General features: G+C 31.7%; 2 protein-coding genes and 1 long non-coding RNA gene across 12 annotated transcripts; 1 reads left to right on the forward strand and 2 right to left on the reverse strand.

The window, feature by feature from the left end:
- LOC147907957 (uncharacterized) lies at positions 1-2032 on the reverse strand. The gene is made up of 4 exons (XM_087410922.1): positions 1834-2032; positions 812-1731; positions 238-346; positions 1-165 (listed from the first exon to the last, which is right to left on the reverse strand). The coding sequence occupies exons 2-4, from the start codon at positions 1054-1056 to the stop codon at positions 133-135; spliced, it is 387 nt and encodes a 128-aa protein (XP_087267048.1). The 5' UTR covers positions 1057-1731; positions 1834-2032; the 3' UTR covers positions 1-132.
- Positions 2033-2215: 183 nt separating this feature from the next.
- On the reverse strand, positions 2216-21193 carry ave (sterile alpha motif domain-containing protein aveugle). Of its 10 annotated transcripts, none has more exons than XR_015546566.1 (5): positions 21052-21193; positions 11891-12004; positions 6154-6297; positions 4468-4715; positions 2280-2450 (listed from the first exon to the last, which is right to left on the reverse strand). XR_015546566.1 is itself a non-coding variant. In XM_011070980.2 (3 exons), the coding sequence occupies exons 1-3, from the start codon at positions 21088-21090 to the stop codon at positions 2262-2264; spliced, it is 342 nt and encodes a 113-aa protein (XP_011069282.2). In that variant the 5' UTR covers positions 21091-21193; the 3' UTR covers positions 2216-2261. The 10 variants fall into 10 exon arrangements, 2 of the variants coding, with proteins under 2 accessions (XP_011069282.2, XP_087267049.1); XR_015546568.1 differs by having other exon boundaries at positions 4468-4727; XR_015546567.1 differs by lacking the exon at positions 4468-4715 and having other exon boundaries at positions 2216-2450.
- On the forward strand, positions 18730-21392 carry LOC147907958 (uncharacterized). Its single transcript, XR_015546569.1, has 2 exons — positions 18730-19186; positions 21113-21392. It is a non-coding gene; the product is annotated as an uncharacterized LOC147907958 (long non-coding RNA).
- The last annotated feature ends 212 nt before the right edge of the window (positions 21393-21604 follow it).

Genomic DNA, 21604 nt, shown 5'->3' on the forward strand with positions numbered 1-21604 from the left:
TTTTATTTAAAGTTTCATTACAGTAACTATTTTTATTTTTAGATGTTTATACATATATACATACATTTCTATGTTTCTCATAAAATTCTTTGTCGACGTATACTTCAAGACAGATGATGCATTTGTATACAGTCATAATCGGATCTTTGAACATCTCTGGTGTTTCTGAAAGTATGTAAGGACATGATATAATGCAATTGCTTTTTTTATATATAAATAAATTTTTAACAAAATTACCCATAAATGATGTGTCAATTTAAGATCTGTTGAGAATATTGCGTTGCAATATTTGTAATACTTGGCTATTCTGGAACACTCATCTTCATTATGTTCATTCCAAGTCCAGTTATGTGTAAAAAATTTCCCACATTTATACATTATTACACATTACTTTAACTGTATTTTTTAATATATTGTGTCTTCCACGTTTATGCAGAAATAAATCATATCCATACGAATATTTTGTAAAGTATAATACATAATACAAATCATAATTTTTTCTCATGTATCTTATTATGTACATTAAAATATCGTTCGTTCGCGAAGTAGATTTTGCAAATTTCACAAAACAATAGTTCTCTTGGCGTTTTGAGCGTTTTAAATTGTATCAAAAATTTTTTACTATTTTTTATTTCATCTACATCTGAGTCGAATCTATTATTAATTTGCTTTATTAAGGCCTGTATCAGATTGTTTTCGCTTTCTTTTTCTACAGTATCGATTTCAGCATTATTGCTAAATTATTGTTTCGATATATTTTATAAAAGTGACATTTTGCTTTTCATAACTAATGTTATTAATAGTTTCTTACTCTGTTTTCCAATTATTTTGAATATTCTGCTCATCTGTAATCTCCTGTTCAATATTCTGATAATTCTGAACATTCTTCCTGATTGTATTGATCTCTTGTTCATTTTGATCATTTTGGATATTTGTCATATCTATAAAATCTATAAATTTTTTACAATTTTTTATTTCATTTATACCTACATCAGATCTATTACCAATTTGCTTTATTGAAGCCTGTATCAGATTATTTTCGTTATTTGTTTCCATAATATCGATTTCAATATCTATCGCTAAATTAACTGGTGCTGTTTTTTGATACCTTTAATAAAATCTTGCTTTTCGTAACTAATCTTATTAATAGTCTTTTGATCTGTTTTCCAATTATTTTGGATACTCTTCTCATCTATAATCTCCTGTTTAATATTCTGATCATTCTGAATATTCGCAGCTATAATCTTCCTCTCATTAGTCTGATCATTCTCATCGATAATCTTCTGTTTGTTATTCTGATCAATAATATGTTTACTGCATATTGCAATATTACTGTTATGTCTTAATGTTTTGTGTGTTATTAGCTTATTAGATTGGTCAAAGCTGTCACAGAGTTTACTGTTCCATATGACTATCAAATGTATCTATATCTTGAAAGTTCAAGTCGCATAGATTCACATTCGATCGGGCCGACAATAGCTCGCTTTTTTAGTTCCTTTTTAATGACAATTGCTTGAATTTGATCCAGATATTTTAGGTTTTTCACAAGATGTTATGATGCTATGATCTTCACCTGTATAGCATCTTTCTGCTTTTGATTTTATTGAATTCGTAAAATCGCATCTACTGTTACATTAAGAATCAGTTTACTAATATTTAAATAATTTAAACAATGTCTAAATATTTCATTGGAATATTATCATTGGAAGGTAAATTGTTATTCGGCAAAATCTAAAAATAAGAAAAAAAACAATATTACTATTCGTACATTATGTATAATAAATACGTAAATTTAAAAGTTTAAAAAGCACAAAATATCACATTTTAACTTACAATGATAAACGTTTATTTATTTTTTCAGGAATGTAGTTATCTTTGTGTTCAAATATTGTAATATAATCTGAAGACTTTTCCTCACATAAACGGCATATTTCGAGTTTCTTGTGAAAAAGATTTACATTTTTATCGAAATAATCTATTTTTGTATCCATTTAGTCTATTTTTGTATCTTTAAATAAAATTAACAAATTCTCTGTTTATAAAATAAATTCTATTAAATAAATAAGAATAATAATAAATAAGATCAAATTTAATGTTTTATTCTTATATAAACTATATGATTTTATAAAGAATATTCTTAAAATAAGTATATAATAAATACATTTTTCATATAATACTGTATGTACATATTTTTACATACATATTGTATTACACATACCGTTAAAATATATTTAAAAAATATATCTGTGCAACAATAGGTTTTACATGTTTCGATCAAGGTTCATCATATTATCACGTCGCTCAATGTCCTTAAGCTCTAACATATCTGTTTTAAGATGTAATTTAATAATTTCCCTCCAAATATCCATCCTATGTTGTTCATTATCGATACCAATCCGCCTCAAACTATTTTCATTTATTCTTAACAATGTTTTTCCTGTAATGTCGTGCTTAAAAGATAGAGAAGATTTTTTTTATTTTATGCTAAACATACATTCAATAAAAAATCAATAAAAAAATCTTAATGTATAATTAACGACATAGAATAGGTCCGGTCTTACGAACTTCGATTAAGTTAATCGGTCGATTAGATTTCATTATTGTCAACTGCAAGACTGAAAATATAAGCTAATTTTCTGGCAGCTGTGAAGAAAGATGTGATAATAACAGCACAGATAATAACATCTTTATTAATGGCAATTCTCAATCGTGAAAAAATATTATACGAATCGAGCACGTACTCGGCGCTCCGCCAGAAAATAATGTTTTCAAGTCTTGTAGTTGGCAATATTTAATCGACCGATTAAGGTCACTTGATGCTACAAATTTTCTATAAAAAACTATTCTCCTGCTTAACATTTTCTATAAAAAACTATAGGAACATATGGAATTTGTAAGTATTTATAGTTTTCAATAGTTTCTATAGTAGCGCACGAGAACGACTATACAAATTCTACAGTTATCAATAAGAGTACAATTTTTTATAGTGTTTTACTTATTAAACTCTTATCAAACTTTATAAAGCTATTCTACAATGTGCTCTTTGTTTTCTATTCCTTGTTTTTTACGTTTTGTTTTTTTCTCTTTTGCAACCGTTTTATCAACAATTGTATTTTTTGCTACGTATTTCTTGTTTCGAAGTTCGTTAACTTTTATCTCGGGCGATATAAAACAAAAAACTGGATAAGAAGCAAAAAGACAAGATATAAAAAATAACAAAAGGCAAAAAACAGGAAACAAAAAACACATTGAATGGGCTTTATGGTGTTTCATGTACAGTACCGACCTATAGATTTTCAAATTATGAAAGTTGAAATATACTTTGGGAAACAACTTACTGGCCGTACATTGGCTGACCAATGTATTTCAACAGATTTTCTCTTATAAGTTTTTATGATGAATTTATTAGAAATCAATACTATTCTATGTGGAATTACATGCATCCAGTGGTCTATCGGTAATAATAGGAAATATCTCACTGTAATGCTTATAGTTTTTAATAGATTTTTTTAATTTCTTGGAAACAAAATTATGGTAGGTAATTATTTAGAAGGCACTTCTCACTTTCAATTTCAATGAAATTATTCTCATTCGACGCGTTTTTGCATGAAACGAAAGAATCCGATAAAATGTTATGCCTAGTCCTGTGAACCGAAATATTAAGCATTAAAGTTGACGACTATTAAGAGTAGGAAATCTGTCACACTGACTTAATGCAGCTCTACACGTATTTTAGTCAATATTTATTTAGAATCGTTACATATAAATGTTCGGCGTATCTCAATCATGAATATATAATGTTAACATGAGAACAAAAAATATTTGATTTTTTATTTTTTATATTTACATCATTTTTGCATTTTAGTATCTAATAGGTATGGAATCGAAGTGGAATTCCTGTTGAAAACTCTTGGAAACTATACATTACTTCACATAGAAAACTATTAGAGATAGGAATTTACCGATTCAAAACGCTCATTAAAAGCTATAGAACTTTTTCTATAGTTTTCTACAGTAAAATTTAAACAGGATAATGTTTTGAAGCATTTTTTATTGGACACTTAGTGAAATTCTTTCTTCTGATTGATTAGTCAAATCCAAAGTATTTGTAGCACCAAGTGAACCATCCCAGATAGCAAAGCGTGTCTAAGCAAAATCGCACAAATATGATGCATATTGCTTATGATGCAGGCAACTTGCCTAGATTTGTCTTCAACAATTTCGAATATATCGACATTGTAGCAACATGCAGGCAACAATATGTATACCAGTAATTTAACAACAAGATAGCAGCATCAATGTTATCTGGTGTTGTCGGTAATATGACAGCATTGTATGATGCTGCATATTATTATGGCAACACAATAGCAGTAGTATAAATTTTAATGATGACGACTTTAAAGTTGTAGGCAAATTCCTGGCAAGTTACTACTCAAAGTTATATCGTGAAGGCATCAAGTTGCTCACAAATGAGGATTCAGTTGCTGCAATTTTGGTAGCAACACATGTTTAACAATACTTAGCAAGCAATATGCCAGCAACAAGACGTTGTTCTGGAACACCCTATGTTAATTGAAGTTGATGAGACCGTCCCTTATGCCCATATCAGGACGACACCTATTATGGAAGTCATGAAGTCAGAGAGAAGGAGATCCAATTAGATAGCACGCGAACCGAAGAAGCTGATTTGTGATCCCTAATTAGGAGGAAGTCCACTGAAAGAAATTCTATAATTGCCATTTTAAAGCAATCGTAAAGCCTACAATAAAATTCGTAGTGGTTCGTAGGATTTTAAATCGTAGAATATTAATCAATCATAATCGAATATGAGAAGTATAATTGATTATGATTAGACATGATTTTTTACGACTTATAATTCTATGACTGCTATGACTTCTATTGTAGACTCCTGATATTAGACGTCCCTGGTAAAAAAATGTCTTTGCAAATTTAGCTGCAAATGCCTGAAAAAATTTTTCAGAGATTTTCAATATTCAAAGACTTTCTCAATAAAAGGAATTATTAGATTTCTCTGAAAATTATTTCCATGTGTTTAAAAGTTTCTGAATTTCGTTGAAACTCGGGAATTTATTAATGTTTCTAAAAATAGAATTTTAACGGCTTTTCACTTTTCATAAAGTTTCTACAAATTCTCTGAAAATCATTTCCAAGTGTCTAAAATTCCTGAATTTTATTGAATTTCGGAAATTCAGTGATATTTTTAAAGAGAGAATTTTCATGATTTCTCACTTTTCAGAGACTTTCAGCGAATTCTCCAAAAATCATTTCTAAGTGTCCAAAAATTCCTGAATTTAACTAAATTTTGGAAATTCAGTGACGTCTATTAAGATAGAGTCTTCATGATTTCTCACTTTTTAGAGACTTTCAGGGAATTCTCTAAAAACAATTTCCAAGTGTCTAAAAGTCTTTGAATTTCGTTGAAATTCAAAGACTTTTAGACACTTGGAAATTGTTTGGGATTTCAATGATATCTCTGAAGATAGAATTTTCATAATTTGTCATTTTTCAGAGATTTTTAGCGATTTTTTTGAAAATTGTTAAGGGTCTGAAAGTCCTTGAATTTCGCGGGAATTCAGTAATGTCCCTGAAACTTAAATAGACAATAAATAACATACTCATCAATTAAAGAAGGTGATGTAGTACATAACGCAGAAATCTTCAGAGGTCTCAGGTTCGAATCCCACTAGGTAAGTATTTTTCAAAATAATTTCAGGTAAAATCATTACGCATATCTTGCATGGAACAATTCTTTAAAAAAAAAAAATAAAATTTATAAACCTTACAATATAATTTTTTTTTTCGAGTATCGCAATGAAAATCTCTGAAAATCTCTGACAAATTCTGAAGGTCTATAAATATACTGTAAAAAATTTTACGAAAATCATTAAAAATCACTGAAATATTTTAACAGATCTCTAAAATTACACTGAAAAATTCTTTGAAAAACTCTGCAACATGTCCGAAAATACTAATGTTTTCAGGAAAATTTTCAAACTTTTTCAGAGAACTTTTCGAAGAAATTTTTTCATCAAGTGATATACGTAGAGTCGCTGCATGTATTTGTTGCTCCAATTTGCGATTATAAATCTAAATATCTTTATCTAAATATCTTTCTAAAAATGTAATGCTCACAGATACGACTTTTTTTACTGAATTCTCTTTCGTTGATGTCTCTTGAAGCAATTCCACTGGCATGTCAATTATTGAACATTTTTTCCGTGCGAGTTACAAAAAGATTATTCTTTCTTGAGCATTTTTGCTAGTACATCCACGTATCTAACATGCCATTTTATTATCAATATTACAAATGCTAAATGCACAAATAATATACAGAGATTGAGAAAATTTATGACCAGCAGGATCATGCAAGAGGTAAGACCGATCTGTTCGAATAAGATTAATTGAAAATGGCGCCTGATTATAGAAATTCTTTCTTTTCAGCGGACTCCCTCCCAATTAGAGGTCACAATTCTATTTCAGAGTTTGTGACTCCATAGAGTTTCTGCCTCCTTCTCTCTTATTTCAAGATGGAAATGTTCCGAATGGATTCCAATCGAAATTATTCCGTTTATCTCTAGATATTCCTAGATGAATTATTATGGACAGTCCAATTGTTTCCGAATCGATCGGAAAGTTTCCGGCATCTCAGCATGTTTTTAAAACAAAAAATTTGCATAGAACAGAATTTGTGTAACCCTCTATGTTATCAATATGACAGATTTTCTAATCTGTCAACTTTAAAGCTGACATGAGTCTACAATGAGTCGATAGTCGGTAGTGCCCTTCTAACACGTATTCTAAAATAAGCCATTAATCATAAATCAGAAGTTAGAAGCTGGAAATTGACTAATCATATTCGTCAATTTCCAACTTCTAACTTCTGATTTATGACTAATGACTTATTGTAGAATGGTCATAAGATGGGAAGCAAAGATTGTTGCATAACGCATAATATAATGCATAAGAAAATGCATCAATTAAGATTCTTCGTTTCCTTTCTTTCCATAACATAATGAACTCTGATTGGTTGAATTTCTTATGCTTATGCATTATATATATATATATATATATATATATATATATTATATATTAAATGTATAGAATATATTAAATGTATAGAATATTTTTTCCCAGGAAGACTAGTGGTAATAGCGAACTTTGGATAGTTCTAACACTCAAGAAACCTCTCCTATAAAGTTGAGCTAATGGAATTTTTTATTCTCTTTTGATATCTTAAAATTTTAGGCATGTCTCAAAGTTGTTCATCCGAGACCCAAATTCTCCTATAAAACTGGGCGTAGTTCTTTGTGTGGATATATACTGAATTAATCAATAGCCAACTTGTACGACTAAGACTACCGATTTTTTTAAGATTAATCAAATTTGACTTTATTCCTTCCCATTAATTGAGCTAAACGACTCGCACAACTAATAACTATCCAGCAAACATTTTTTTCCCAAATTGTTGATCCCCAGTCACCAAATTGACTTAAAATTTCAATAGAATGAAGTGTCAAAACCAGAGCCTGTGTCCACAAGGACATGCAATGTAAACCATATCTGAAAAATATATTCTCAAATTGGAGCCAATATCAAAGCAGATTGATAATAGCAATAAGATCACAGATCTACACCAGATCTGTAGTCAAATATGCTGACTACGAAGAATGGCACCAAATACAACCCAAATACAACCTGTGGCCAACAGAATGATATATAAAAAACAGGGTCCGGTAAAATGATCTCCCACATTTTGCACCGCCACTGTCCCCGAACCACTGAAGAAAGGGGGAGCTTAGCGTAGTCGGTTGGTAGCTCGCGCCTTGCCATTTCAGTTGTCGTCATGAATTTGACGGGCGAGCATCGTGCCTTTGTTATCAAAACATTTATGAAAAGTAACGAATCTATGATTACGACGCAAAGAACTTTTCGTACTCACTTCGCGCTTGGTAGACATGCTCCAGTTCCAGATCGCAAAACAATACTGTTGTGGGTTTCAAATTTTAGAGCTACAGGTTCAGCTTTAAAAAGAAAATCAACTGGTAGACACAGAAGTGTTTGGACACCTGAAAATGTTGCAGCTGTAAGAGAAGCAGTTGAACGATCTCCTAGCCGTGTATCGAAAAAAATGATCGCCACTTGGACTCTGTAATTTTTAAAACTCAATAAAAACAAATGGCATAGCATAAATTTTCAGTTAATAAAAATAAAATCTAAATAGCATTTACAATGGCGTTTTTATTAAAGATTAAAATGTGAGAGATCATTTTGCCTGTATAATGATACATATATAATGTTTATATTTGTAAAAGCATAATTTTGACCACGTGAATTAAAATAAATGATGTAAATGATAAATCAAATAATAAATTAATTAGAAATATGTTAAGAAGAGCTACAAATCATAAGAATAAAAATAAAATATAAATAATAAGCAAGATATTAAAAAGCGCTAAAACATATTACAAGAAATTAAAACAAACGGCATTTCGACTTCGATCAGTCATTCTCAATTAGACATGTAATATTTTTAAGTAAAATATTTATATAAACATATTTAAAAAATCAACAGCTAATGATAATTAAAAGATAATTAAATGTGACGGAATACAAACTTTGATGTAAAAAATAATGGCATAATTACATCCCATGGTTATCGCTTTGATATGAAAACGCATCCTGTTGTCTAATTCAAAAAGATCAATTTTTAGCAATGTCATTGTGCGTACGGAGATTACTCGCTATCGTGTTGCAATTACAATAGTTTGATAAAAATATATGAAGTTAAAAAAAAATCAGTAAAAACGATGAAAAACTCAATCTGTTAATATAATAATAGAAAGATGTAAAACAAATGAAGATAACTGATTTTGCTTATTATTTATATTTTATTTTTATTCTTATAGTTCGTAATCCTTTTTAACATATTTCTAATTAACCAAATATAATTCAATTTTATTGCTGAAATATTGTTGTGTATTTTAGAATGTGATATTAATCAATTACACAATGCGACAAAATAAATTATTGGAACGCGATTCCGAATCTGAAGGTTGATTGTGAGAAAATCAATAATTATTGATTAACATCACGCTTTAAAATACATGATAAAGTTATAAAATAGTAAAAAAAATCGTTTGCAGGCCCCATTCGAAAGAGTTTGGGAATCTCTAGAGGATTCCAACTTAATTTGCATATATCTTCTTATAGGACTCCTGGGCGTTTTCTTTTTATGAGAAGCGAGTCTATCTCGTGGCGGGATCGCGTATGACAATGGCAGATTTTGATTAATTTTTGACGACAATTTGCCATAAAGTTAGATTAGTAAGGTTTGCTCAGCTTTTGAACTGTGAACTTATTCACTGTCGTGAACTTACTGTTAAATTATTGTTTGTAAATCTTGCTTGGTTTTTGTTGACATTTGATCTCATGTTTCTTATTTGTCATCAATTTGCTGACAGCTTTGAGTACAACAAAATGTACATTAAATTTGTCTTCAAAACTTGTAGCAAGATTTTAGAAAATTTGTTTGCGATAGGATTTGACTATCTAGGAGCGTATTTAATGGAAGTTTACTAACAGTATTAACAATAACAAAGTATATTTCCTATTTAAAGCGATAAACATAATTTGTTGTCAATATTTGTGATTGCAGAGAAAATTATAGGAGTAGTAAATGCGAAAAATTATAGTTACCTATTTAGGTTGAAACTGATTAAGACTTAAGATTTCCGACTACCGACTATTGTAGAATCAGCATAATAATTAATATCTTGATTCGCAGGGCAAAGCGACACTTTTTTGCCAGATTCGTTTATTTCATATGAAATGCGTCGAATAAGTTTAATTTTATTGAGTTTTGAGGTGCTGTAACTAAATCTAATTACCTCGGAAACGCGACATTCTGACTGCGATTCCATTCATGTGTTTTTGCTATTATGTTTACGAGTGGAATGAGTTTTCCTATTTCTGTAGATCGTAAGCGAAAAGAGAGGAACAGAGGAAATAAATAATAACGATCAATAATGATGCAGCAAAAATAATTAAACTCAATAAAATGTTCGTTTGTATCGGCATGATAGCTAAACACGTGTTAAGGTATATCCATACAACTTGCACGCCGCATAAACGTATGCATAAAAAAATTATCGCATTTTTCTTATAAAGTCACACATAAAATATGATTGGATAAATTTCTTTTTGTGGATATATCTTTAACATATATTTTCGTCAGCAAAATAAAGTAAAATATTTCACCAGCCAGCGTTAACAACAGTAATTGTATTTTAAACGCAATTTTGTAATATGTATGTAGTTACATACTCGTTACATCGTCATTATAATTTATTATTTTACTTCAAATAAATTTTTCTAAAATAATAGTACCACGAGAAGAAATTTCATATAATTACCAAAAGCATGCTGTTTTTATATTGGAAAAAAAATTGCTGTTGCAACAATTGAAATGGTAAAATATGGCATAACATTTTTTATTTGCTGCAGTAGCCAATAAAAACATGCTATGCCATATTTGGCCATCTTTTTTTAAAGAATATGTATAGTGGAAGAAACGATTGGCACATTATCGCTGATTGATTATTATTATTAATTCATTTCGATCGGAATCGACATTTCGACAGCTCGAGAAGTGTTGGAAACTTTCCGATCGATTTGAAAATAATCCGACTGTCTAATAATTCATCTAGAGATAAACGGAATAATTCCAAGGTTGTGTACCGATACGTCTATTAATTCGTTTGGATCTTGCTTATTTCTAGTTTGCTAATTAGGCTATCAAAAATATTCAATAAAGTTCCACTTTTCAACTCACTATTCGCAGCTATGTCACATTTTCATAGTATAAATCGGACATTTTAACTAGGACGATTAAAGTATAGGACTATCTAGCGATATTTCTTATAGACTTACATTGATTGATCATAAAAATCCATTTTGCCCGTTCCTCTCGTTCATTCCAGATCTAGAGAAATACAGGGTGGGCCATCTATTGGTACGTTTTTAAAAATGCGATCAAATGAGCATACATTGATATTTTTTATTAATTTTTTTTTTGTTGTGAAGCTAAAAGTATCCGCGTCAAGAATGAAAAACGATTTCGTTCATGTGGCTCCCTCTACTGGCCTTACAGTATGCCATTCGGTCACCCCAATTATTAATGACATTTTGGACTACCTCGGCGCCAATTTCACTCAAAACAGTCGTAATGTAATGTCATCCACTAACATCCCTTTCTCACGAACTTTCCTCACCAATTTGCGTATAGCTCCTTCGGTGGGTGCTCTATCACGACCCATATTTCTTTTCAAAATTCGTACAGTTTCGGCGACACAGCACTGACTTTGAAAATAAGTTTTTAAAATTTCAAAACGCTCTTCAAGAGAAAACATGTTGTTTCGTGCCGCGGACGGTATGACTAATAAACTGTCAAAATTTCGGGTCTGTAGCTCGTTCGGTGTTGCCATACGACGAAATTCAAAAACGTACCAATAGATGGCCCACCCTGTAGATGGAAAGGCCATTCTGCTTGAAAAGCATAATAGCAAAAACATGAACGGAATCGCGATCGGAAACTCGCCAGTCGGAATTTCGCATTTCTGATTGGAATCGCAAAATTTCTATAATAGGTGCCCAGACGATGGATTAACGATAACGATTAACGGTTGCCCGGTTCCACTTCAACCAATCACGATGTAGCAAGTTCATCGTAATTGGCTGAAATAGAATCGGGCAACCATAATTATCAATCAGTAGTCTGATACTTCCCTTAATAACGCGGCAAATCTATGGAGAAGCAGGATTAAAAGCAAAATTTGGAAAACATATTTATGACAAAGTAAAAAACACTTACATGCAGAAACAGTTCATAGTATAACTGATAATAGTCACTGCAGTGTCGTCTCAACCATTTCTGCACATCTAGTACATTCCATAAATACACCGGACGTGGTCGAGTTGTCTTGCTCTGGAAAATGGAACAATTTACGCATTGGCATAATCGGGCCCTGGAGCTTAGCGACGCCAAAGTACTTCTTTTCGAAAGTTTGGCGGCACCAAGTATATATTATATTGTAGGGATGCATCGAACATTCCGGAAAATATCTGGTATCCGATATTATGCTTGGCGCAAGTTATAATGAAGTACTACGTGAGGCAGTCGTTTGCAATAGAGTTCTTATTGCAAAGATATACTGCTTTTCGCTATAAGATTATTTATTCCCCTTTCCGCTACATGGTGTCAAAAGTGGGATCATTCACGCGGAAGTAAAAATCGTGTGAGACTAGTTTTTGTGAAGAGTGTGAGAAGCAAGGAAAGGGACTTTCTTAAATCACGTACAGACTTGTATCAGAACGCCATTGGGAACTATTCGTCGCCGCGAACATCGGGCTCTCCTGCCAAGGCCACAAGGACTCAATTTTTTATCAAATAAATTATCGCAGTATACTTTCGTGCAGTTCTTTGTATACTATCGTTTGATTCGTTACTTCTTAGTTTGCATTCTCAGCATGAGTGCAGTGGAGTGGTCGAAGGAAAAAATTTTCTTGTTAATTGAAAAATATAGAATATTTAAATGTGTTATGGAACGCAAAGTATCAATTTTTGTTACATACATCTGTCACATCAAAAATTAAACTGAAACTAATAAAAATGGAACATCGTACACAGCGACGTTCGCGATGAGGTTCGTGACAGTTCGCGGCGATGCGGCGGCGATTACAACAAAGGTAGCAACGCGTTTGCGACGGCTTTCGCAACAGCGTTTACGAACGGTCAGATTGACTACATCAGTGAATAGATCATTTAAAACCTTATAACTGTAGGAAACATTTCTTTCGAAAATTCTTAGTTTTCGAGATATTTCACCGCCCCAGGACTTTTACTCACCCTGTATAATGCTTTAATAAACACGTCAGTGTAATAAATACTTGAATTGAATGTGTTATAAATATAGTGTCATAATTCATAAATACAACTTTATACAGCACACTGTGAAACATCATTTAAGATTATAAATATATATAATTATATCCAAATTTAGCGATTCAACAACAGCATTTAATATAATCTTATAAGTACTTAAAATACAAGATTTAACTACGCGCACGCGAACGGTGAGCTCACCATACAGAAGAGAAAATCTAATATGGAGTTATAAACAAAGAAAGAATCAAGAAATAAAAGTGATCTTCCTGATTTTCAATGACTTTTGTGTTTTCATAAAATTATCAAATATTGAAATGACGTTCTCTAAATTAGCATACAATTATTACAATCTAACAGTACATTTATGTAATAATGTATTTATGTAATAAAAAGCCTTACAGGGAGAGAGTGGCAAACTTCATTACCTGACCCAGTTTCCTCTGATTGGACATGATTATCAAAGCTATATAGAACATTCATGGATGCAGAAGTGCGAATAGATTAGAAAAGAATGGAAAAATTATTAAACTTGGAAGTACCTTCCTCTATTGTACATATACGTTAGACTACCAAGGAAAAAGAAAATTTTTTTTTAATCGATCATTTAGCTCAAAAGCTTCCTATTTCATATCAAAAGAATATCCCTAAATTTTTATCAAAAAATATTAAAATTTAGAGACGATTAGACGATTAGAGAAGTAGACGATTTTTAAATCAAAGTTTTGATTTTTTTTTTAATGCAAATAATTTCTTTAATTTGATGCAAAAATAATTCTTAATCTGGATTTCAAATGTGGTACTGTATGTTTTTTTAATCGCTGAACACAATGCAATAATTCATTTAATCCTACGCTATACGCCTTAAGAAATACAGCCCGATTAATGTGAAAAAAATGACCAAATTTCGAGTTCAAGGTCGATTTTAACAAGATCCTAAGCATCCAAATTGTGTCATTTTTTCATGGTGTGCTGCATAAAGTTGTATTTATGACGAACTATGACACTATATTTATAATACATTCAATTCAAGTATTTATTACACTGACGTGTTTATTAAAGCATTATACAGGGTGAGTAAAAGTCCTGAGGCGGTGAAATATCTCAAAAACTTTAAGAATTTTGGAAATCAGGGTTAGCAACGTTACCTCATAAAAATAATTCGTTACCGTTACCGTTCTTTTCCCTAAAAAATAACTCGTTACCATTATTGTTACTCAAAATATGCAAATCGTTACTTTTTTTTTTCTTGACAGTAATAGAATATTATATGTAGATTTTTGCGATAAATATAAAAAAAATGTCAAAATTTTTTAGTAGAGAAATAGAACAAAATATACAATAGTAAACATTGTGCGTTATTTTCATGAATGAAATAGGTACTGTCACATAATGTACTACATGGGCTGAAAGGTCCCGGGATTTTTCAATAGATGGCGCCAGTAGAAAATGAACATGATTCATTTCGAGAGGTTCATCTGTCACTAATTTATGTATGAAGTTTCATGACATTTCGTTCATTCGTTTACAAGCTACAATCATTTAAGTGGCGTTACTTTCGCCTTCGTAAAAAAAAATGGAAAAACAGGAATATCGCATCTTGATCAAACATTGTTTTTTGATGGGAAAAACTTCTGAACAATCATTGAAATGGTTGCAGAAATGTTATCCCACATCTGCTCCTTCGAGAACAACAGTTTATGGTGGTGGTTTAGTGAATTTAAAATGGGTCGTACAAGCACCGAAGACGCATCTTGCTCTGGAAGGCCAAAAGAGGCTACGAATGCGGAAATCGTAAAGCAAGTGCATCGAATCGTTTTGAGTGATCGTAAAGTGAAGTTGCGCGAGTTAACTGAGGCCGTGGGCATCTCAAAAGAACGGGCGGGATACATTTTGCACGATGTTTTGGAGATGAAAAAGCTATTGGCACGATGAGTGCCGCGTTTGCTGACCATCGACCAAAAATAGCAGCGCGTTGATGATTCAACGGTCGGTTTGGCGTTGTTGCAGCGTAATCGAGCGAACTTTTTTCGACGTTTTGTGACGATGAATGAAACGTGGGTCCATTACCATACGCCTGAGTATCCAATAGGCAGTCTGCAGAGTGGCTGAAAAGCCACGAAAGCCGACCAAAGCGGCCAAAAGACCAACGCTCGGCCGGGAAGGTTATGGCCTCCGTTTTTTGGGATGCGCATGGCATAATCTTCATCGATTACCTGCAGAAGGGAAGAACAGTTACGGGAGAGTATTATGCAGCGTTATTGGACAAACTGAACTACGAAATAAAGAAAAAACAGCCCCATATGGCGAAGAAAAAAGTTCTGTACTATCACGATAACGCACCGTCACACACGTCCTTGAAAGCGATGGTCAAATTGGACCAATTACGATTCGAATTGGTTGCTCACCCACCGTATTCTCCAGACTTGGCCCCCAGCGACTATTATCTGTTCCTAAAGCTCAAGCGGTGGCTCCAGGGAAAGAGATTCACATCGAATGAGGAAGTCATCGCGGAAACCGAGGCATGTTTCGAAGGCTTGGACATTTCGTACTACAGAAAGGACATCGAAATGTTGGAAAATCGCTATACCAAGTGTATCGCCCTCGAAAGCAACTATATTGAGAAATAAATATAACTTTGCCCAAAAAACGTTTGTTTTCATTAAAAATGCCGGGATTTTTCAGCCCATGTAGTATACTGCATTTTTTGTAATTTTTATATTTAAATAAATTTATTTTTCGTATTTTAATAAGATATCTTTAAATTATACGTTTAACTCTTAATATATATACAATTTTCATTTACTGTGCTTGATGGATCATTTATGTGTGGTTAATTTCCATAATTTTTCCAAATATTCATAATTTTTACAAAAATTATGAATAGATTCTTATATATTTTTTAATATCTTTAAAACACATTTATGAAGTTGTACATTTAAAAAGGAAGAAAGGATAGAATTATTTAGTCAGGTGCGGTATTTCGAAGAAAAGAAACAAGATACAAACGACTCATCGTGAATACTCTAAGGGTAAAATGATATTATAATAAAAAAATAGTATTATTTGTAATCTGCATTATAAACATATATTTAATTTGTAAGATATGACACAGAAAAAAATTTTATTTTAAGAAATTAAATATATTGTAAAGATTATATATGAGTTAGTCTATACATGTAAACACATACATATATATGTAAACTGTGAATACAATGAAAAAAAGATGTGATCGCGTGATTTAGACAGTCAATCAGACTGTTAATGTTTTATTTCTGTTTTCTAGAGTTATAGTTACACACGATTAAATTTTTACGTAGTTAGAAAAAGTAATGATAAAAGAAACTAGTAAAATCGTTACTGTTACTCCAAAAATGTAATTACGTTACCATGAACATTACTCAGAAAAAAATGTAACGTCGTTACCAAAAAAAGTAACTTGTTATAGTAATGACATTACAAGTAACGCGTTACTTGCCAATCCTGGTATAATGTAATCTTAATGTTAATACTTTTAAGCGATTTTAATATCACGTGCTGTAAGATTGCAAAAGTGTGAATATTTCTGATCCACAATTTGTGAATGTAGTATGATTATCAAATCAAATATCGATTTATCATCTACAGCTTCGAAAAGTGGATATATGTACCCTCAGAAAAGTGGATCTTGCTATACAGTTTACATCCACTTTTTCAGAGGGCAGTAGTGTGCGGCAGTATTTTGTGGTTATAGATTTTGGGCTGTCATGTCCTCTTTCAGGTTTCTCTCTGATAATACGTGCCCAACCCTGACTATCTCCATACTTTTCATGCTCACATTAGTTGCGTTCAGCAGAACATAACAGTTTTGCAACCATTTTATGCATGATATAATAAGAAAGGTAAACCATTCCGGTGGATGCGCAGTAAACTGAAAGGTTATGTCAGCCAATCAGAGTTTGGCCAATTTATCTGATTCAAAATGACCGACAAAGCAGTCAGTCGTGCTGTAAGCATTATACAAGATACAAGTTATTTTGTATTTACTATGAAGACAATTTCGATTGCATTATGCCGACGTAATCATGGAAAGTTAGGGGAAAGTCAGGGAATTTTCCCCGTCCAAATTTGTAGACACTGGAAAATGTATTAATAGAATGAATTCTTTACAAATTTCCTTATATGTAAACCTTTTTTCCTCAAATGCAGAGAAAAAGAAACATAATTCAGGAAATATAATGTTATTTATAGATATTATTTTTTTTCATATGTTTATTTTGTTTTATGAGCTTCGTAACTCGCGCCGAACGAATTGCCGAATCTCTGATTGGTCGAGATTGGTCATTATGCGTACTGGTTCTCCTTTCTTGTTACATCATGGTTTTATGATTGTTTGCTGAGATAGCACTATTCCTCTTGATATAAAAGCATAACTCAGCATCAATCAGCGCGAAGGAAACTTCCAACAGTTAAATAAACTTATATTAACAGCAAAATAAACGTTCTGCTGAACGCAACCATTGCATTGTTGCATGATCATGAGACAGATTTCCTAAATAGTCGTCAACTTTAAGACCCATATTCAAAACGCTTACAATGATGTTAGCGTGCTAACATGTTATAATTTACGTTACGCATACTATAGAATTTTAGAGATAAAATCGCGTTCTGATGAATACAGGCCTAAGGCTTAATATCTCGATTCGCGGAGTAGAACAATACTTTTTTTCTATTAGATTTTTTCGTTTTACACAAAAACGTGTCAAATGAGTTTAATTTCAATATTGGATGCAGAAGCACGACCGCTCTCTCTAAAAGAGCTCTGTTTGGTCTATATTTTTAGATCTAATGGAATATGTCAATCAAATGCAAGAGCTCACTGAGCGCTCACTGAGCAATCGTGCTTCTGAATGTACCTATTGAAAAAGGAATAGAATTAAAGTAAACATTTACGAAAGCTTCTAAGGGTGAAATCACACGGTGCGGAATAGGATTGCGGAATAGAGAATGCGTCATTGAAACAACCACTTAGCGCATTTGATGTTGCGGAATAGCGAGTGCGTTATTGTTCTTGTAATAAACTGTCATATTTTGAGAGGTTAAAATAATTTGATGCTGATTGATATGACGGAATTGCGTAATGTCGAGACGAATGAAGCAAAATGACAAAATCTGAGTGCATAAATATAGATACCAAGATCAAAAAAACAATGATGTATTACATGCGATTTCAGTGTGCCCTTTTCCACACTTTTCCATCACGCCAGTTTTGTGTGCTATATTCACACGATGCGAAAAAAAGATAGTAAATGCGTTAAAGGAGTTCAGAAATTGCTATAAGATTATAAATATTAATTGTAAAATTAATATTTAACATTAAATACTACAACAATGATGATTGTTTTAATTTGAAAAATTATATTTCATTTTAATAAACAAATTATTAACATAAAGTTAGTAGTTTTTAAATTATATTCATACTGGATACATCTTTGACGCATCATGTGAACATAGCACACAAAACTTACATGATGGAAAAGTGCGGAATAGCGCTGATTGGTTATTTTAATTATGAAATTATTTTGGTTATGAACGTATTCTCTATTCCGCAGTCCTATTCCGCACTGTGATTTCACCCCAAGTAAGCAATCAATCTCCGGTAAAATAGTCAAATGTTCAGTGCATGACCTTTGGGCTCTAATGAAATCGAATATTCAAAGAGGATAAAATGATACATCACGCATAGAATCACGCTCCAATACTTAGATGAATAAAAAAAGGTAATTATTTAGAATAGCTGTCTCACCTTCTATTTTAATGAAATTGAGCTTATTCGACTTATTTTCACTCAAAATGAAAGAATGTGGCAGAAAGAATGTGGCGGCGGTCTACTTCGCGAAATAAGTTATTAAGCGTTAGGCTGGATTCATACTGACGTCATATTGACGGAAAAACGGAAAGCGGAAAAGCAGAAGCCAATCAGAACTCGCGAAAAAACAGAAGCAGACAAGCGAAATGTACCGCCTACTACTGCGAGTCCCGATTGGCTTCTGCTTTTCAGCTTTTTCGTCAAGATGTGAACCCGGCCTTAAAGTTCGAGACTTCTGTCATACTGATCGAGGCAAAAGTTCACAATATCTCCGTCACCTCAAATTTTGATAAAAATAGATTCAATCGATGCGTTTATGTATGAAATGAACGAATCTAGCAGATAAAAAATGTCACTCTCCCCCATGAACTGAGATAGTAAGCGTTAAAGTTAATGACTATTGAGGTTAGAAAATCTGTCATAGCTATGAAATACTGCGATGCCAGTATGTGCTGCAGTCTCAAATTTGCTATTTTAAAATAAGTTCTCTGCTCAAAAACACAAATTCACTGCTTCAAAAACAAATTTACTGTTTTCAAAACACAAATAATATAAGAAAATAATTTATGTTTTATAAATAGTAAATTTGTCTTTTTAAAGCAATGAATTTGTTTTTAAAGTAATGACTTTGTTTTTAAAGTAGTAACTTTGTTTTTAAAATAGTAAATTTATTTGTAAAGCAAAGGATTTGTTTAAAAATTGTGAATTTGTGTTTTAGAGCAAAGAACTTGTTTTAAAGTAGCGAATTTGAGACCACCATTGATTGAAACGGTGAAAGGGAGACAATCTGAATATTAATAAATAAAGAAATTAAAATACATACGTGTGTGTGCGTGTGTATGTGTTTATATATATATATATGTATATATGTGTGTATATATATATATATATACATATATATATATACCTAAAGTTATTTTAAATTTATAAAATTAAAACAGTAAATTTAAAGGAAGTATTTAAGAATGAAAGTTCATTAAAGATTGAAAGTTCATTAGTGACACATATAATAACGTCTAATTCTGCTTATAAGCAATGTTTCACTTAAAATCGTATATTATTATATTGACTGTGTTTATTGTAAAAAATAGTTGCGTTTTAACCACTGGACTTATATATATATATATATATATATATATATATATATATATATATCACACTTTAGATTAACGGAGTGTTATCTATATATTCATTTCTCAATTCATATAACAAGAATATATTTTGTTACACAAGGATCAAGTAAATAACACAAAGAAGAAATATATTACACAAATTTCTAAATATGTATCCAATGGCCTGTTTACTTAATTATTGACGATTTAAATTAACAATACTGAGGATGACTTGATATGGAGGTCGAAATGTTTGCATTGTCAGAATAAACGTATATTGAATATTATTTCATTGGCTCATAGCCCTTTTTAAATACTTCCTTTAATTTAAAACAGTAAATTTGTTTTTAAAGCAGTGAATTTAGGTAATTCTTCAGAAGAGCTACTCACCTCCTATTTCGATGAAATTAGGCTCATTTGACACGTTTGCATAAAATGAAAGAATCTGGCAGAAAAAAGTTCGGGACTGCAAAGCAATATTGAGCGTTAAAGTTGATTAAAGTGTTACTATGTAACACGATCATTAATCTGTCATATGGACAGTGGAATGTATAGACTAGTACTTATTAGTTCGGAACGGCTACGCCACCCCAAACAAAAATAACATATTCTACCCGCTTGAGGCCTAATCGCCTAGGTTTTGCAGTCTAGACATGGAATATTGTGTCTGCATGGAATATTTCTAATCCTTGAAGACAGTGAAGTATGAGAATAGTCCTTTTAGAGCGGTCTTTTTACTGTCTGCAACTTCTAGGCAGTTAGACTCCAAGCGGATAGGATAGTTTATTTTGTTTAGCAGCGTAGCCGCTCCAAATCAATAAGCATTACATCTATACACCTTACTGTCCATATGACAGTTTCCTAACCTTAATAGTTGTCAACTTTAACGCTCAATATCTCACTTCGCAGGACAGTCGCGGACTTATTTTCTGCCAGATTCTTTCATTTCACGCAAAAACGCGTCGAATGGATCTAATTTCATCGCACTGTGACCACAATATTTTGCGAAATTTAATATAAATGCAACACTAGCATTATTAGCTGCATATGTCAACAATGTAATTCTGCGAATCTACTTTAAAACACAAATTCACTGCGAAATCCCGTTTATGCAATTTCAATGTTCTTACTTTCGTTCTAATGTTGGGATTAACAACTTCCTCTACCATTGTATGTACTTTACTTTTTTAGTAACATGACATATCGGATAGAAGTGATGCACATTCACCGGATTCAGCCAAAGCCATAGAGAATGGACTGCGCGATTAGCGCGATCCGTGTGTCAAAATGGCCGACAAAAATGAAAAAGAGGGACCGTGGAGGATGACCAATCTCTATCTCTTTCTATTCAACGGCAAAATTTTGATTTTCTAAGTCCCGAACTTAAAAAAGTTTTGAGGAAAGGATGGTGTAAACTGTAAAACGAATGAAAAATTAGAATTGTATCAGTAATATAAGATTTTATTCAAAATATTTTTTTATTAATTTTTAAATATAATAGTTTTTGTATTTTTAGCTCTTATTCTAACCTCTTTCGGAAAGTCACAAGTACTTTCGTGATGTAGACGTACATCAAAAAACATATTTAAAATTTTCTTAGTGACAAATTTTTTATGATTTCTTGTTTAATATTTTCTTTATTTTTTAAAAATATATAAGGAAATTCTCTGTATAGTTTTCTGA

Source organism: Acromyrmex echinatior, chromosome 11 (genome assembly GCF_024713525.1).
Source record: "Acromyrmex echinatior isolate Ae372 chromosome 11, ASM2471352v2, whole genome shotgun sequence".
NCBI lineage: Eukaryota > Metazoa > Arthropoda > Insecta > Hymenoptera > Formicidae > Acromyrmex > Acromyrmex echinatior.

Excerpts from the sequence above, each read along its gene's own strand:
- LOC147907957 (XM_087410922.1), bottom strand. The coding sequence starts at position 1,056 with ATGGAAACAAATAACGAAAATAATCTGATACAGGCTTCAATAAAGCAA. Across the intron at positions 347-811 it reads CAAAATAATTGGAAAACAGA|CTGGACTTGGAATGAACATA; the intron begins GTAAGAAACTAT and ends TTTTACACATAA. Across the intron at positions 166-237 it reads AATTGACACATCATTTATGG|AAACACCAGAGATGTTCAAA; the intron begins GTAATTTTGTTA and ends ACATACTTTCAG.
- ave (XM_011070980.2), bottom strand. The coding sequence starts at position 21,090 with ATGGTAGAGGAAGTTGTTAATCCCAACATTAGAACGAAA. Across the intron at positions 12,005-21,051 it reads ATCCCAACATTAGAACGAAA|AGCAAGACAACTCGACCACG; the intron begins GTAAGAACATTG and ends TCCATTTTCCAG. Across the intron at positions 2,451-11,890 it reads ACTATGAACTGTTTCTGCAT|CACGACATTACAGGAAAAAC; the intron begins GTAAGTGTTTTT and ends CTATCTTTTAAG.